The 18,351-nt window shown below is 40.7% G+C and overlaps 1 protein-coding gene across 8 annotated transcripts in view; it reads right to left on the reverse strand.

Annotated features, from left to right (window-relative positions):
- SLC44A3 (solute carrier family 44 member 3) overlaps positions 1 to 18,351 on the reverse strand; it is an 84,306-nt gene that overhangs the window by 26,426 nt on the left and 39,529 nt on the right. For all 8 annotated transcript variants that reach the window (XM_029228121.1, XM_029228126.1, XM_029228122.1 and 5 more), the window contains 2 exons: positions 12,697 to 12,862; positions 2,210 to 2,366 (listed from right to left, as the gene is read on the reverse strand). In XM_029228121.1, the coding sequence (XP_029083954.1) occupies positions 2,210 to 2,366; positions 12,697 to 12,862 (323 nt within the window). The remainder of the gene's footprint in view (positions 1 to 2,209; positions 2,367 to 12,696; positions 12,863 to 18,351) is intronic.

Consider the following 18,351-nt stretch of genomic DNA (forward strand, 5'->3'; position numbering starts at 1 on the left):
TTAACTTCAGCAGAAAGGGAAATGGGTTAGTCCATATTTACTAGCAAAGGTGAAGTAGACCTCCTGGTTCTAGTAAAAAAAAAAAGAATCAATCTCTCTTCCCTCTTCACCTTCCCCTAAGTGTCTTCAATTATAAACTCTGCTTTTTCAAACCAAAGTCTGTATTCATGAAAACTTCACATCCCTGAGACAATAAAAACTAATGCACTGTAGATACTAGTTACGTGTCCACATAAAAAAAGAGTCAGGTTTAAGTTTTTTGGAAATACATCCTAGAGTGAGACTTTCAGGGCTAAATTTTCAGGGATAAATTAGTCCTTCGAAATATAACTTGAACTTGTGTATAACTCAGGAATGAATAATTTAACGAAACTTGTTGGGGGGAGGGGTGATTGAATGTGCCCAGACCCAGAGTGGAGGATCCCTGAAAACAATCCTGAAATAGTTCTCTTTGAGGACCCCAGGAATAACTCAGCCTTACATGGACATTTTCTTGTCTCAATGTTAATTCAATTGGATGAAATTTGACCTGGATACTTTTCAGCCTGGCCATGGTTGTAAATAAGCCACTTAATGTAAGAAGGGTCTCACAGTGGCCGTGTGAAATGTTTAACTTGTAGGTACGGTATGGGGCTGTAAAGCTGCTTAGGAAGACCTTTTTTTTTTTCACCTAAGAAAGGACACATTTCTCCAACAGTGACACCACTAAAAGGGAGTTTGGCCCCTTAGTCCTTACGGGATCTGGCGAGTGATAAATAACCTTTTAGACCTCTGCCGGAGAGGATGACCCAGTAACTTCTCTTTCAGATTTATGGAGGCTGTTTCCCCAAAGAATTTGAGGTGTCTAGCTCTAGGGGAGATAGTCCCCTACTGCTCATTAATTTGTGAGTATCTATTACTAATGCATACATATACCTGTAATACCTAAATATGAATATATTTAATATAGATAAACTATATGAATATATTTAAAACAAAAAAGCTGCTCTGTTCTTCAAGAAATCCTTCTCCTAAGTTTCCCAAGATTGAAGGATCAATTTCAAAATGCAAGAGCCGGAGTACCTTGATTTGTCCTGGATGTGCAAATGCTTCTTCAAGTCACAGACATGTAGCTAAGCAGTACTTCAACAGAAATACAAGAAAATACTCCCTGATCAGGGGCAACGGTTTAGCATGCATTTCAAGATGAGGAAGCTAGATAATTTTATGTGAAATTCAATCAATTGTTCCTAATTAATATACTAATCTTAAATCTTGATTACAGACTTAAATATCAACAATTCAGATTTCTGCTTAAAAGAGCAAACAAAAACAATTCTAAAGTATAATTATGAACCCACAGGTAAAACTTCCCCAATTAACTAAGAGCACACACGTATACGCAAAAGGTTGGACTCATGTACGTTTGAGAAACTCTGACCAAGTCACCAACGCTGAGGTGGGGATGGGGTCGAGATTAACATTGTGTGAGAACAGAAAAGTTGGGGAAAATCCAACCTTCCCTTGTTTGGCAGGCCAGAAATACCATGAGAACAGCTGTTTTCCTGGTGTTTTGGTTTCCACTGCCATTCATAACCAAATGTGCATGGAAATAAAAACCAGGGAGGAGAAAAAACCCCAGGCACAAAAGCTCCACAGTTTTCTGTCTTTGGAGCTGAGATTGAGGTCAGCTTGCTCATTTCTAACTATCAAGCACGTGCGTGTGTGTGCGCGCACACACACACACACACACACACACCAGCAACTTCCCAGGTCACCGTCCAGGAAACACAAAAGGTGGGGAATATTTTAGCATTAAAACAGAAACAAACAAACATTATTCTTATCTCATAGTGTATTTTTCTTTCTTTAAAAAATAAAGCATGATAAAAGTCCATAAAAACTTGCTTAAATTGCATGTTAAGAATTCCTCCCATTTGTTCAGCATTTAAATAAGAAGGAAAACCAGCAAACTCAGAGCTATGCCCTCTCCACCCCACCTCTGCCACCACATTGGAGAAAATCCAACAAACAAAGCTATGAACAAAACAGGGACCGGGACAAAAAGATTGCTGGGGGTGGGGGGATGGGACCTGAAGAACACTGGAGCTTTCTGAACGGCCACTGGCACAGGTCACATTCCTGTCCCGGGACCCAGTGTAGTTTTCCAGCGATTAACTTTTCTGTAACCCAAACACGGAGCGCACTCTGTTTTAGGGTGCTGCCTTACCTTCTCTTTCAGAGTGTTATAGATGTACATGAGAACGGCTCTTGGCATCCTCACCACAGTGATTAAAAATGACCCTTTGACAACTGTTCCCTGATGGTAGCAGAAAAGAATGGAGAGAGATGAAAGGATCGGGCGATCAGGAGGGTCATTTTTATTTCTGGGAACAGGAGAAAAAAAGACAGCATTTAAAAAACACTATTTAGAAAGAAACGAGAAACTTCTCTCTGGTTCAAATCATCTGTGGTACTAACAATTTAGAAAGCAGGGATGCCATCCGCATTTGGCAAGTTTTTTACACTCCTTGGTAGCTAAGGTTAAATGATTTCTTGGACGAAGTTAATTCCATTTGGTGGCGCTCAATGTTACAAACATGGAACAGAAAATTAAAAAAAAATACTGATGAGTTAAACAAGTTTTCCTCTTTACCACGCCTACCACCTCCACCAATCCATTAAATTGCGTATTGATCCCATTTTCATTTTCAGAAGTTTAATTATATAATAATCCCCAAGGTTTAAATTACACACGTGCATCTGTAAATATTGCCAGTATTAGCTTGGTGATTAAAATCACCACCAAATCACATGACCAGGATTGGCAGCCAGAGAGGAACCAGCTTACAGCGAAGGGAGGAAACGTTCTGGCTTTCACACAGCTCCAAGCTCCTGAAACCCAGCTGATTTCTGCTCTGCTCTGTAAAGGTCACTTCACTGTGAATCATTTACCGGACTTGTCATGACACAGCTCTCAAGAATGCAAAAGTCAGTTTCACAGGCAGGAAAAAAAGTGAAAAAGAACAGAATGGGCATATCCCCTACCCAAGCCTGAAAGATAAAACAAAGGAGGGAGGGCTGATGCAACCCCTCCCCCGACACTGATGCCAGTTCTAGGAAATGAGGCCCTTTCCGAAAAGCCACTTCACTGATTCCAAGTGAAGCTTGCTTTCTTCATAATGGATTATTCTACAACTTGCTCTGGTTGCTAATAAGTCACTATGAATTCAGGTTTTGACAAGAATCTAGGTTTTGAGGGAAGAAAAGGAAATTGGCCAGAAATGTTTCAAGAGTTGGCAACAGCCGTATTTTGCTGTTACTTAAATCATCCAGGAAGGAATAGAGAATATGAAAGTAATATTGCGAGCAGAATAACTGCAATCCAGTTGTGCCACAAAAAGGGCGATGTGTGTTTCAACTCAATATTGTTGAAAATAGGAAATACCAGGGAAGCTATTGCTGATATGAATTCATTTAGATCTGATAAACTAGAAAAGTAGCACAGCCAGGAAAATCTGACACATTTTTTTTTCCTTTTCCTCATTCTTTTTTTTAAAAGGAAGAATGTTTACTTTCCCATTTAGGAGATGGATGTGCCTTAGAACGTATTATGGTGCTCAAGGGGGGATGCAGAGAGAAGGCGGCAGCACCTGCTTTCCATCTGGTAGGGAAACAAAGGATTCACAGGCCACTGTGAACTGGGCCTTGGGGGCTGGTCCTCCAGGTACTGAAGTTTGGGGTTAGGCACCCGCTTTCCAAGGCTTTGCTGGGATGGGATTAACCATTTCAGGCCGAGGAGTGTCTGCACTGTCTGGACTGCCCTCATCCATGTGGCATCCCAGTGATGGCTCCAGCCGCTCCAGGGCTTGGCTGGAAGAAGATGTAGACATTCCAGAAGCTGAGTTACCACGTGAGAGAGAAAACCTGAAAAGAAGGCCAGCTTGTGGAGCCAGGAGTCACTCAATACCCGCCCTGAGAACTATAATGCCACCCCACAGGGAAAGGTCAATCAGTGGAGGGTCTTGGAGTCCCCGCTTTCTCTCCCTAGACCTTTTTTCCATGTTCAAAGGTAACATCATCTTATCATCCCTCCTCCACTATGCATGTGGCTGGGGCCTTCACCTCTGTTACCTTCACAACCAGCAAAAACTGCCTTCAGGAAGAGGCTCTGACTGCACCTGGTGGAGCTTAAACTGAGGCTTCACCGTAGTTTGAGAATTGGCGTTTGGGACTGCAGAGCAGCGAGGGGTGTATTGGGCAGCTCAGTGATGGGCTTGTGAGGATGCTAGTAGGGCCTCCCGTCAGGCCTGTGCCTCTGTCTCTAGGGAGTACTGCGTGCTGAGCATCTTCCACCGGGCTCTGTGGGTGGTGGCCGTAGGAAGACCCCGGGCAGTGTGAGAGAGCAGGAGACTCGAGGATGCGCCCCACACGCCTAGCTCCCCTACTTTTAAACTTGTGGCTGCTGAGCGCTAAAGGTGCCTGGCCCTGTGCAGTGGAGCCAGGGCCCCAGGACACTGCATCAGCTCAAGTCACTGGACAAAGCATTTAATGGTTCCATTCATCCAAGTCTGTAGCACCTCTGGGTCATGGTACGTAAGTGCTGTTTTGCAACTACTATTTGCTGGGACAGTAGAGCATAAGTCGAATCCAGCAACTTCGGGGTCCTAGAGGCACGTTTTAGCTCCAGTTAGATCCAGCCTAGTGCTCATTGAGAACTCTTCAACAGTATGGAAAATTCATTTTGTGGTATGGCTCCTGGACAAGGACTGGGCTGCACAGGATGGATGGATGGCCTCCAATGTCAACCTGGTCCTGAGCAAAGGAGCATGGTGTGTCCCTGCAGAGACCCTGTCCTTTCCTGATATTTCTTTCAGCAAAACTACTGCAAGATGGGATTGTGATGACTGTGGGGAAGCTGTGAGATTCATCTTTCCAGTCTCAAAGAAAATGGAAGCTCTTTGCTATGAAGAACAGGTCCTTGGCAGCTCTTCTCAGGGTTAGGAAACTCATCTGTCTCCTACCTAAATTCCTTAGGCTCCGCTGTGATTCCACTTCCTCACTTCCTCCTCAGCAAATCCAAAGCAGCTGGAAACCATCTTTTGTACAGTTGCAAACGATGAAGTCATGCCTCATGCGTCCCTTCTCCAAACTGAGTGGTGCTGGTTCCTTCCTATCACATCTCAGCCACATCTTTATGGCTCTCAGTTGACCCCTCTTCAAGCAAATGGTTGTAAGAGGGAAATTACATAGGCTGCCCATGTCCTGGTACTTGATGGTCTTTGTATGAACTCTTCAGCCCTCTTACTGCTTAAATGAATGACAGAGATGAATGCACTCTGGCTATATTTAATTCTCACCCTGAGTGCAGGCTAGAACATGAGATTAAAGAATTGTGAGCCCTGAGATAAAGAAAAACCTTGAGGTTTCAAAATTAGCACACAGTCAAAAAGAATGCAGAACTCTTTAATAAATGAAATAGTAGTGCTAAAAATAAATCAGCATGCATTTTACTTTGAATTAGTTTGTTTATTTTTATCAAATATATGAAATATCTTAAAAAGTCAAATAGTACTGCTAGGCGTAACAGGAAAAACAAGAGTTTTCTTTCCCCACCACTAATTTTCTCTCCCTGGAGGTAACATTTTAGCTGTTTCTTCTGGAACTCACCCTCACGCTTCTAAATTACTTGTTCTTACTGCTATTTCTTGATTTTTTTTTTCAGCCTCAGAGACTGTCAACCGACCTCCCACCACGGAAGATGCAGGTTTTATTCTCCGACACAGCCTAAACTCCCCAACACACTCATTTTCCCACCCCTCTTCTTCTCAACATAATTACACTGAAGTTTTTAATGTTTTTTTCCCAGCTTTATTGAGATATAATTGACATATAACATTATGTAAGTCCAAGGTACACAGTGTGTTGATTTGATCCACTTATATATTGAAAAATGATTACCACCATAGCGCTAGCTAACACCTCCATCACCTCATATATTTAACCATTTCTTTTTTGTGGTGTGAACGTTTAAGATCTACTCTTTTAGCAACTTTCAAGTATATAATACAGTCTTATTAAGCATAATCACCATGCTGTACATTAGATCCCCAGAACTTATTCATCTTCTATCTAGAAGTTTGTACCCTTTAACCAGTTATCTCCCCTTTCCCCTACCCCCAGCCCCTGGTAACCACCATTCTACTCTGTTTCTGTGAGTTCGGCTTTTTTAGATTCCACATATAAGTGATATCATCCAGTAACTGTTTTTCTGTGAATTATATCACTTAGCATAATGCCCTCAAGGTCCATCCATGTTGCTGCAAATGGCAGAATTTCCTTCCTTCTCATGGCTGAATAATATTCCATTATATATATCACATCTTCTTTATCCATTCACCTTTCGATGGACACTTAGGTTGTTCCCATACCTTGGCTACTGTGAATAGTGCTGCAGTGAACATGGAAGTGAAGGTATTTCTTCAAGATAATTTTTTTATTTCCTTTGGATACACACATAAGAAGTAGGATTGCTGGACTGTATAGTAGTTCTGATTTTAATTTCTTGAGGAACCTCCATACTGTTATACTACTTCCATAATTGCTGTACCAATTTACATGCCCACCAACAGTGCACAAGGGCTCCCTCTTTTCTACATCCTTGCCAATAGTTATCTCTTGTCTTTTTGATGACAGACATTCTGACAGGTATAAGGTGATATCTCATTGTGGTTTTGATTTGCATTCCCTGATGATTAGTGATGTTGAGCACATTTTCATGTGCCTGTTGGTTATTTGTATGTCTTCTTTGGAAAAGAAGTTCAGTTCCTCTGCCCATTTTTTAACTGGATTTTGTTTTTTACTATTGAGTTGTGTGAGTTCTTTATATATTTTGGTTTTTAGCAGCTTATCAGACATACAATTTGCAAATATTTTTTCCCATTCCATAGGTTGCCCTTTCATTTTGTTGACTGGTTCTTTTACTGTGTAGAGATTTTTAGTTTGATGTAGTCTCACTAATTTTTGCTGTTGTCGCTTGTGCTTTTGGTGTCATATTCAAAAAATCATTTCTAAGACTGATGTCAAGGAGCTTTTCCCTTATGTTTTCTTCTAGGAGTTTTATGGTTTTAGTTCTTATGTTTTAAGTCTTTAAACCATTTTGAATTAACTTCTGTGAACAGTGTAATACAGAGGTTTAATTTTATTCTTCTTCATGGGGTTATCCAGTTTTTCCAGAACCATTTATTGAAGATATTAACCTTTCCCCTTTCTGGGATCTCAGTTCTCTTCTATTGATCTATGGGTCTATTTTTATGCCAGTACCATACTGTTCATATAGTACCATACAATACTATAGCTTTGTTGTATAGTTTGAAATCAGGAAGTATGATGTCTCCAGGTGTGTTCTTCTTTCTCAGGACGGTTTTGGCTATTTGGGATCTTTTGTGATTCCATACAAATTTTAGGATTTCTTCTATTTCTGTGAAAAATATAATTGAAATTTTGATAGGGAATGTATTAAATCTATAGATGGCTTTGGGTAATATGGATATTTTAACAATATTAATTCTTCTGATCCATGAACACAGGATATATTTCCATTTGTTTGTGTCTTTCTTTCATCAGAGTCTTGTACTTTTCAGTAAACAGATCTTTCACCTCCTTAGTTAAATTTATTCCTAAATCTTTTATTGTTTTTGATGCTATTGTGAATGGGATTGTTTTCTTTATTTCTTTTTTTAGATATTTTGTTGTTAGAGTATAGAAATGCACCCATTTTCTGTATGCTGATTTTGTATCCTGAAACTTTACTGAATTCATTGATTTAGTCTGTTTTCTGATGAAATCTTTAGGATTTTCTATATATAAGATCATATCATCTGCAAACAAAGGCAATTTTACTTCTTCTTTTCTGATTTAGATACATTTTTTCCCCCCTTTTTCTTGCCTGATTGCTCTGGCTAGGTCTTCCTGTACTGTGTTGAATAGAAATGGTAAGAGTGGGCACTCTTGTCTTGTTTCTGATCTTAGAGAAAAAACTTTCAATCTTTCACCACTATGTTTTAGTTAATGTTTAGGGTTTACATTATCAGTACATAAATAAAATAAAATCAGTACATAAAAAAAAAATACAACTGATCCAAACAGTGTATTCTGATTATATTTCCTTTTCTGTACAACTTTTGGTTTTTCCTTAAGTTAATAATGTTTCACATTTTTTATTTGCTTGGTTTTCCATGGACTTCACCAAATGCTTCACCAAAGTATAAATTTTTTCTCCACATATTCAAACAACACATCTGATATTCTCTCAGTTTGCTTTTTATTTTTCCTTGGAGACATCCCTCCTGGAGCCCACTGCTCTCCAGCTCCTCCTTGGACTGGTTGTGCTCTATACCTGCTGACTAGCTACCCTCCTGGGGATTCCCTTCTTTTCTTCACTGTGTTGGAGCCCATTTCCTGAAACTCATGTTTTCCTCCCTGGCTTACTCATTAGTTTCAGTGGAGAAAGGATGTGGGGAGGAAATCTTTTGGGATGTTGTATGCCTGAACAGGACTTTATCCTCCTTTACCCTTGACTGATAGTAGGAGTAGGTCTAGAATTCTAGGTTGGAAATAATCTTTCCTTAGAATTTTGACAGCCTTGTCCTACTGTCTCCCTGCTTCAGAGTTGCTGTTGAACATCAGATCTCATTCTAGTTTTTTTTTAAGTTTAACTTTACTTTTTATTGAAGTACAGTTGATTTACAATATTAGTTTCAGGTGTACAACACAGTGATTCAATATTTTTAAAAATTATACTCCTTTAAGGTTATTATAAAATATTGGCTGTATTCCCTGTGTTGTACAATATATCTTGTAACTTATTTATCTTATACATAGTAGTGTGTACCTCTTAATTCCCTATCCCTACCTTAACCCTCTCCACTTCCCTCTCCCAAATGGAAACCACTAGTTTCTTCTCTAAATCTGTAGGTCTGTTTCTGTTTTGTTATAGTCATTCATTTGTTTTATGTTTTAGATTCCACATATAAGTGATAACATATAGTATTTGTCTTTCTCTAATTTATTTCACTAAGTATAATCCCCTCCAGGTCCACCCATGTTGTTTCAAAATAGCAAAATCTCATTCTTTTTTATGGCTAATATTCCATTGTATAAATATACCACATCTTCTTTATCCATTCATCTACTGATGGACACTTAGGTAGCTTCAATATCTTGGCTGTTGTAAATAATGCTGCCTGAACACTGGGGTGCATATATCTTTTGGAATCAGTGTTTTCATTTTCTTTGGATGTATACCCAGCAGTGGAATTGTGGGATCATATGGTAGTTCTATTTTTAGTTTTTTAAGAAACCTCCATACTGTTCTCCATAGTGGCTGCACCAATTTACATTCCCACTGACAGTGTACTTGGGTTCCCTTTTCTCCATGTCCTTGCCAACATTGGATATTTGTGGTCCTTTTGACTACAACCATTCTGACAGGTGTGAGGTGATCTCTCGTGGTCTTGATTTGCATTTCTCTGATGATTAACAATGTTGGGCATCTTTTCATGTGCCTGTTGGCCATCTGTATGACTTCTTTGGAAGAATATCTATTCAGGTCTTCTGCCCATTTTTAAATTGGGTTCTTTATTTTTTTTGATATTGAGTTGTATGACTTATTTATATATTTTGGATATTAACTCCTTAGGTCATATCATTTACAAATATATTTCCCATTCAGTAGGTTGTCTTTTCATTTTGCTGATGGTTTCCTTTGTTGTGCAAAAGCATTTAAGTTTAATTTGTTTATTTTTGCTTTTGTTTCCTTTGCTTGAGGCGATAGATCCAAAAACTATTACTATGGCTTATGTCAAAGAGTGTTCTGCCTGTTTTCTTCTGGGAGTTTTATGGTTTCCAGTCTTACATTTAGGTCTGTAATCCTTTTTAGTTTATTTTGGTATACAGTATGCAAAAATGTTCTAATTTCATTCTTTTACATGTAGCTGTCCATTTCCTGGCATTACTATTAAAGAGACTTTCTTTTCCCCATTGTATATTTTTGCCTCCTTTGTCATAAATTAATTGAACATAAGTGCATGAGTTTATTTCTGGGCTCTCTATTCTGTTCCATTGATCTATGTGTCTGTTTTTATGCCACTGTAGCTTTGTAGTTTTGAATACTGTAGCTTTGCAGTACAGTCTGAAGTCATGGAGTACGAAACCTCCACCTTTGTTCTTTTTTTCAAGATTGCTCTGGCTATTCGGGGTCTTCTGTGGTTCCATATAAATTTTAGGATTATTCGTTTTACTTCTGTGAAAAATGTCATGGGTATTTTGATCAGGATTGCATTAAATCTGTAGATTGCTTTGGGTAGTATGGACATTTTTACAATATTAATTCTTTCAATCCATGAACACAGGATATCTTTCCATTTATTTGTTTCATTTTCAATTTCCTTCATCAAAGTTTTATAGTTTTCAGTATATAGGTCTTTTACCCATTCTAGTTCTTGATATTTTGCCTGTGATCTGTTATTCTCTGTAAAGCTTCTGGGATCTTCTCTTTACTCATGTCCTCCAGCTCTGGGAAATTTTGATAATTTCTTCCCTTCTTTTTTCTTTGTTCTCTATTTCTGGAACTCATATTAGTCAGATGTTGGGTGTCCTAAATTAGCCTCTGATTTTTTATCCTTTTTCTCCCATTTTGCATCTCTTTATCTTTTTGTTCTACCTTCTGAAAGAGTTCTTCAGCTTTATATTTTAATCCCTCAATAGAAAAATATCACTTTGCAATCATATTTTTAACTACAAAGAGGTCTTTCTTGTTTTCTCAATATTCTTTTTTTTTTATTCTTATTTTATGGAAGCAACAATTCTTGGTTCTTTCTGAGGATATTATAGTTGTCATTGTTGTAGTTTTCTTCTGCTGCCTGCATTGTCCCTATTTTCCCTAAGTTCTTTTTGATTTTGATCTTTTTCTCTCACTAGAGGCTCCTTCTAATGTTTAACAATCACTGGTTATCAGTTCACATTTAAGAGTGAGGCACTGAAAAGTGAATTAGAGGTTCTATATGAGGGTGACTGCTGACCGGTGAGTTCCACGACCTGGTTCAGAGTCAGGGAAACAGGCCATTTCATTGGGGGACCCCCACATGGCACCATCTGTAGGTCCTTTCTTTGGGTTAGACAATTTCTCCAAAGAAGAATCCGATAATCTCCTGCCAAGGAAATGTCAACCTGGCTGTCAACATCCTGGAGGCTAAGCTGTGGAGTGTGGGTTGGTAGTAGGTAGAACACTATTCAGTATTTAGACTTTCACTTGCTCCCCCTTCTTTCAGTGCAGAGCCTTGCCCCAGCCTCAGCTGTGCCAGATGCCCCACGTCCAGACCCTCTCTGATGACTTCTCCAGAGAGCAAAGCTCCCGTCTTGTCTTCTGCCGGTATGAAGGAGGGGCCCTGGGGCCCAACTGCTCCTTAGGAAGACCTTTTTAAACTAATCTTTGGAAGCACATTTTACACTTGAATTCCTGAGCCTCTCTAGGTTTTTGTGGCTCAAACCAGCCTCCTCTCCCACTGAATGCACAGAGATAGGGAGATATTCACTTCACTGGAATTTAAATAAAAAGCTCTCATTGAAAATGCTTTGATTTTGTGGTACTAAAATAGCACAAAATCACTGCTGTCAGAGAGATATGACCTGCTGGCCAATTTGGTTAGAATAATCTCTGCTCCTCTACTCAGGAGTAAGCAGCACACATCACCGCCTCCAACGGCTCAAAGGTTCTCAATGCCAAGGGCTACAGCCCTTTGTGCATTCTATGGGCTCTCTAATGATGGAGGCTCCCAACAGCACCTCTGTAATAAAACCCACAGTACTCCTTATCATCAGGAGGTAGTTGCTCAATGGCTTGAATCATCCCTGGTTGACTTTCTTACCCCCACGAACCCTCATGTTTTTCTGCTCATTTAGGCTGAGAGATTAGAGGAGGATCAGCCCCATAGGAGTAAACTTCCTGTTCTGAGTCCAACCCTGTCATTCTGCTGGCCGTGTTCTTCTTGCCTGTGGCTTTATCTTTGCCTCATGGAGAGTAGCATACACAAAAGAGGTAAAGGGTTCAGATTGTGTGTGTGTGTGTGTGTGTGTGTGTGTGTGTCCTCAATTATTTTGATGAGGCAAAGGAGGATGAACACTTAAATAAGTATCATAGTGAACAGAGAAGCAAGTAATTAATTCACTAGCACTTAACTATATGAACATGAATTATATTTTATAGTCATGTACAATTCCCTTAGGATTTAAAATTGTTTTTCAGGAAAACATTCTCCTCATTTTGCATAGGATGAAATGAAGCTCGCAGAATTTACTGAAGTGTGCTCCAAATAGATCAGTAATGTTTTTAAAGTTTGAAGTCAGTAAGAATGGATATTTACAGGAGAAGTCAACCCCTTTCTTTTGGATATCTTTCAATTCTAAGCGGTACAAATACTTCCCTGTTGGGCTTCCTTCTGGATTTTCTAGCTTAAAGTAAAAGAGGTTGGAAATGTGACAGATTTAAGATATAACATTTCTTTTTACTACCAAATGAATATCCTTCCTAATTTTGAGCTTGGTCTTTTACTCTTGCCAATCCTTTTTGAGAGGTCATGTCAAAATTTCAAAATATCTTTTGAGATACACACCATGAAGCACATAGACAAATCAATAGGAATAACATGCTAGACCTACCTGTTGAAATAACATGTAACCACTGCCCCAGCTATAGTCATTTGCTGGCATGCAAGGATGAATTCACTAGTCCAGATGAGGCCAATTAAATGGTACCACCACATATACCGAATGCCCGAAAGAGGCTTATATTCCACTTGGCCGCCTTCGATGACCTGTGCAGCTCCTAAAGTTTAAAACACAAACATGCTTTATACCTATGTTTTCCTAAGTATGGAAGAAGGTTCAACAGGCCATGCTTCCTCATACCTGGGCTTTGGCATTACACAAAACACAGATGCCAAAGTAAAGTTTGAAATACCCACCATAATATAAGATCTTCATAGCAAAACTAAAAATTGAGAACACACATTTAACTTATGAATAATATTAACAGGGATAATTATGATGACTGATTGGCAGGCAATCTGCAAGACACTTGACCTATACTCTAACACTCGCCCCACTTTACAGATATGAAAACTGAGGTTTGGAAGAGTCAAGTGACTTCTGCAAAGTCTCATTGCTCATGACTGGTGGAGGGAGAATATAAACCTGGACACACTGGACTCTAAAACCCATGGTTTTTCTGCCACAACACTTAGTGGTACAAACAAAACTTATGTTGATGGAAGCACACCAAGCCATTAGGACTCTGTTATAAAACCTCACTTCACCAAAAGTTTAGACTTAATAAAAGAGACAAGGATCTTCATTTTTTCAAAGGGATTCATTTCAGATTTCATTTCAAGAGCAAACTCTTCTAGGACATTTAAAATATCTACTGGGCCTCAGTGTTAAGCTTCTAGGTTCAAATCTCAGCTTCACCCCTTTTCGGGTAGCTTGGGGCAAGTTATTCGGCCTCTTGGAGTTTTAGTATCCTTATCTGTAATACCCATATGCTGGTGGTAGTTCAAGAGAGAGGAGAGTGGGATTACCTGGTCAGTGCTGGCCCAAAGAAATATCACTACATAAGTGATAACGATTTTTATTATTATTATTAAATTTCAGGAGCACAACACTGTATTAAACCGAGGCCAGTGATGTAATCCCAGCAATGCAATGCCATTCACTGGTTATACCCTGCTTTATTTGCTCTCATCTAAAGAAGCCTTTGAATTAGCTCTGCAATTCAATTCCATTTGGATCTAGTAAAACCAAATCCCAGCTCTGCAACTGCATTTGATCTCTAGATGTCCTCTGCTGTGTATTTTAAATAAACTACTGTAAGAAAGAAGATGGCACTTCAGTCTTTGGCAAAACCTACAACTTGAAGAAAATTTAAAGATAGTTTTATATTTCCTTTCACAGCTATCAATTGCTTTTAGGTTCATAATTCATGCGTCTTTAGACATTCACAATAGGGTCTGTGCAAAGGAAGTGGGAGAAGATAATCATGCTGTAGAGCAAACTAACTCCACAGACTAAGGCTGGTCTTAGTAACTCACGCTCTGTGTTCTGCTGAACAAGAGTCACGTTGTGAGAAATAGTGCAGCAGCTTGGTTTACAGAGAGAAGTTAATATTTTATTGAACAGTGGGCTCATTCTGGCTTGGAAGCAATCTCTGATTCAGGTAAGGCGCTGATAAATGCTTATGCTTTTCCAAAATGGGTGTGTTTCAGAAAAGCATTCCCAATCCCAAACGAGGTGACCCCTCACAACTTAACAAGCAAGTGTAGGTAGATCAGGTGAGTGGAGACTTGGAGAGCCACTCCTGGAATAGCAGAAGCGATGGGGCCAGTCAACATGCACACTGATGCCCCCACAAGGTCACCAGTCACCAGACTACAGTTTGCAAGAACAGGTCTACAACATCACACATGGTTCGGCGGGTGGACGACGTTTCCAAAGAACAGGAGGGATGATTTCCTTGACAGACAAAAGGCAAGTAAGTACAAAAGCCCTGGGTGCTAAGGGGGGATCGTCTCTCCTTGGGGCTGCCCTGTACTGCCAGGGGCACATTCACATACATCCCAGCTTGGCACACTGATGGCGACAGTCAGCAGGTAGAGAATGGCTGAAGGGATAAATCATGATCCACGCAGGCCTTCACACCCTTGGCATTCTGCACAGAAGCAGAATTCATAAATTATTCTTGACTGCCTACTTGTGTTTGAACATCTTTAATAGATGTTCAATAGATGATGAAGCCATCATCTACTTATTTTTCTGGTTCCATTATACCAGACTATTTAAAGGTTTTCCTTTAGGACAGGGGTTTTCAACCTCTCAACGTAGCAACTGGCATTTTGGGTCAGATAATTCTTTGTTAGGGGCAGGAGGGATGGAGGCCTGTCCTGTGCATTGGTAGGATGTTTAGCAGCTTCCTTGGCCTCTACCCTTTAGATGCCAGGAGCTTCTTCCCTCCCCTCCTCCAGTTATGACAACCCAAAATGTCTCCAAACATTGCCAAATGCCAGGTGGGGGACAGAACTGCTGCTTGAGAACCACTGCTTTAAGCAAACATTCTCTGAAGAATCAGGCGCTCTGGCTTCAGGAAGAAGCTTAGGGTGGGGCACGCGTGTTTATGCGCACAGGACTGCCCTCTCCTGGATGGCTGGGTCGGTGCAGGCAAGAGCCTCTCATCAAAATACCAGTTGCTTGGTTACTAAGGACCATTACAATATAGCTGCCACTAAGTGTAGCTAACGGACGTGGGAACTGGATCCCAAGATAAGATTGATCGAGGGGGATGGTGGTGGGAAGGACACTGAACTGGAAGAGGGCTTGGTTCCAATCTCAGCTTTGACGTTTGTGATAAGCAACCCGGGCCTCGGTTCTCTTACTGTAAAGATGAAGTGGGAAGACGAGATGAACTCCAGGGCAGTAGTTATACAGTGTGAGAGTCACGCAGGCTGAGATTCACATCTCTGCTCTGTCTCCTAATGGCGGACCAACGTCAGGCAAGTTATGAGGTTGTGGGGCATTTTAAAATCTGTTTCATCATCTGTATCCTGAAGACACTGATACCACTCCCTTGTTGATTCCATCTAGTCTCACGGCCCTAAAGGCCATACACGTAGCTGTTACGAGGATTAAACAGGTAGGTGCTTAGAACAGTGAGTACAATATAAGGTTAGCTATGGTTGAGGTACAAGTAGATATGATTCCAGTTCTGAAATGAGCAAATATTTATTTAGCATATACTGCATGCTAGAATTATGCTGGACATGAGCTATCAGGGGAAAAGATGAAAAAGGCAAACACAAAAATCAGAAAGAAGATATCACCAGAGTGAATATCACATTTGCTACATTAGTTTCTTCATCTCCCCTTCATCTGGACTGTTTGTAATTCCCCCTCCAACCTCTAAGAGTTTTTTCCCATCCTCGCGCTCAGTCAGTGGCCTCACTTCCGGTTTCTCTGAGAAAACTGAAGCAATCGGAAAATCTCTGCTAGCACCTACCCCCAACTCTACCCCTTATCAGCATGTGTCCATAATCAGACCCACCCTTAATACGATAAACTGTCTGTGATCCTAAGGCCAACCTCTGCACTAGATCCCCTTTCTTACCTACTTGAAGATATCACTCCAGAAATTTTCCCTCTATTTCTTGCTTCATCAGAATATTCCTCTCTACTGAATCATTTTTAATCACCTCACATCTTCAAAAAAAAAAAAACCCTACTTTTTTTTTTTTTTGGCGATACGCGGGCCTCTTACTGTTGTGGCCTCTCCCGTTGCGGAGCACAAGCTCCGGACACGCAGGCTCAGCAGCCATGGCTCAAGGGCCCAGCTGCTCCGCGGCACGTGGGATCCTCCCGGACCGGGGCACGAACCCGTGTCCCCTGCATCGGCAGGCGGACTCTCAGCCACAGCGCCACCAGGGAAGCCCCAAAACCCTACTTTTTGACTCCCTTTCCTCCTCCAGCTTCCTTTCTATTTCTCTGTTCCTATTTACAGCCGAACTTCTAAGACTATTATTCTTTCCAATTCTTTTTTCTCCACCTTTCTCTTAAACTGCTCTAATCCTGATCCAGCCCCCCACGCTTCTCTGAAACTGCTTTGTTTCACTTCCATGTTGCTAACTGCAATGGTCAATACTTAGTTCTTATCTGATTTGTCAGCAGCACTTGACACATTGAACCCTTCACCCCAATTCCAGGACAGCACATTTTTCTCCTCCTGCCCACTGGCTGCTCCCTTTCAGTTTCCTTTCTTTATTCTTCCTCGTCTCCAAGACCTCTTAACATTGACATGCTCCAACGCACAGTCCTTGAATTTCTTTTCTATCTACACTCATTCAAATCTCATGGTTTTAGATACTATTCATGTGTTCCCCAATTCCCAAATGAGATCTCTAGCTGGCCCTCTCCAGAAACTTCAGACTCAAACAGCTAACTCCCTACTTGACATCTCCCTCCAGCCGTCTAAAAGGCATCTCAATGAACACAACTAAAAAAGAACTTCTGCTCTTCCCCGAAAACGCTCCACAGTCTTGTCCCATCTCAGCTGATGGCCATCCCATCTTCCAGTTGCTCAAGCTAAAAAAACCTCAGTTTTATCCCCAACTCCTCTTTCTTTCACACCCTTCATCTAATATCAGGAAATCCTTCAGAATCTGATATGTCACACCATGTCCACCATTACAACCCTGTTCTAAGCCACCATCACCCCCTCCCTGGAGCACTGCCATGAAAATGTAAGTCAGATCATGCCACTATGCTGCTTAAAATGCTGTAATGACTTCCCATCTCAGAAACAAAGTACCTATAATGGCCTACAACGCCCCCAGGATCTGACCCTGTGCTCTCTCTGACACTCACCTGAACCATTCTCTCCCTCGATCAGGTCACTCTCGCTGAATGGGCCTCCTTGCTGTGTCCCCAGCACCTCTCCCTCTTGCTGTTCCCTTTGCCTAGAACATTTTCCCTTCCTTTGCTTAGTCTCATGGCTCTGCCCTCACCCCCTTCAAATGTTTGCTCACAAATTATCTTCTCAACAAGGCCCTCCCCAGTCACTCAATTCAAAATTGGACCCCCCTCCTTAAGCATTTCCTATTACTCTTCTCTGCTTTATTTTTCTCCTTACCACTTATCAACTTTTAATATACTATAAAATTAACTTACTCATTTAATGCCAATCTCCCTCTAGCTTCCAAACTAGAAGGAGAGCTGTATCTCCAGCATCTGTAACAGGGTCTGATATAATAAATGTTCAATAAATATTTGTTGAATGAATGATTGTATGAATGAATGAACCAACCTTCCTCAAGTAATACATCCTATCATAGAGATTTGAGACAACTTTCTAGAAGTCTTCCTAGAGATCATCATTATAGCCTGGAGGAAACGCATCATGCAGCTAGCTCTAAGTCTGGGTATTACAAGCAAGCTTTAAAGCATTTTGAAAGACTGAGGTGATACTGATACCATATTAACGACCAATGTAAATGGCAGTTTCTCAAGGGAGGCAGTCCAGTTGGTTGGGATAATTTCCCAAAGGATGCAGGCCCGACTTAAAAGGGTTCTATGTTCTGGCACATTCTGTGCACTCGGCCTCTTCCAGCAAACGGGCTCAGTGTTCTGCTGACACCCATCCTGCCTGTGCCTCCTGCTGGCTCAGCTTCTGCTCTGACAGCACGAGGGTTAGGGCAAAAGAGAAGAAAATCTCACTGACAGCGCACCTGTGGTTCACCTAGTTCCTTCTGTGTATACATCTCATTTAACACAACA

The sequence above is a fragment of the Monodon monoceros genome, unplaced genomic scaffold (genome assembly GCF_005190385.1).
Source record: "Monodon monoceros isolate NGI ecotype Baffin Bay Population unplaced genomic scaffold, NGI_Narwhal_1 Super_Scaffold_18, whole genome shotgun sequence".
Lineage (NCBI taxonomy): Eukaryota > Metazoa > Chordata > Mammalia > Artiodactyla > Monodontidae > Monodon > Monodon monoceros.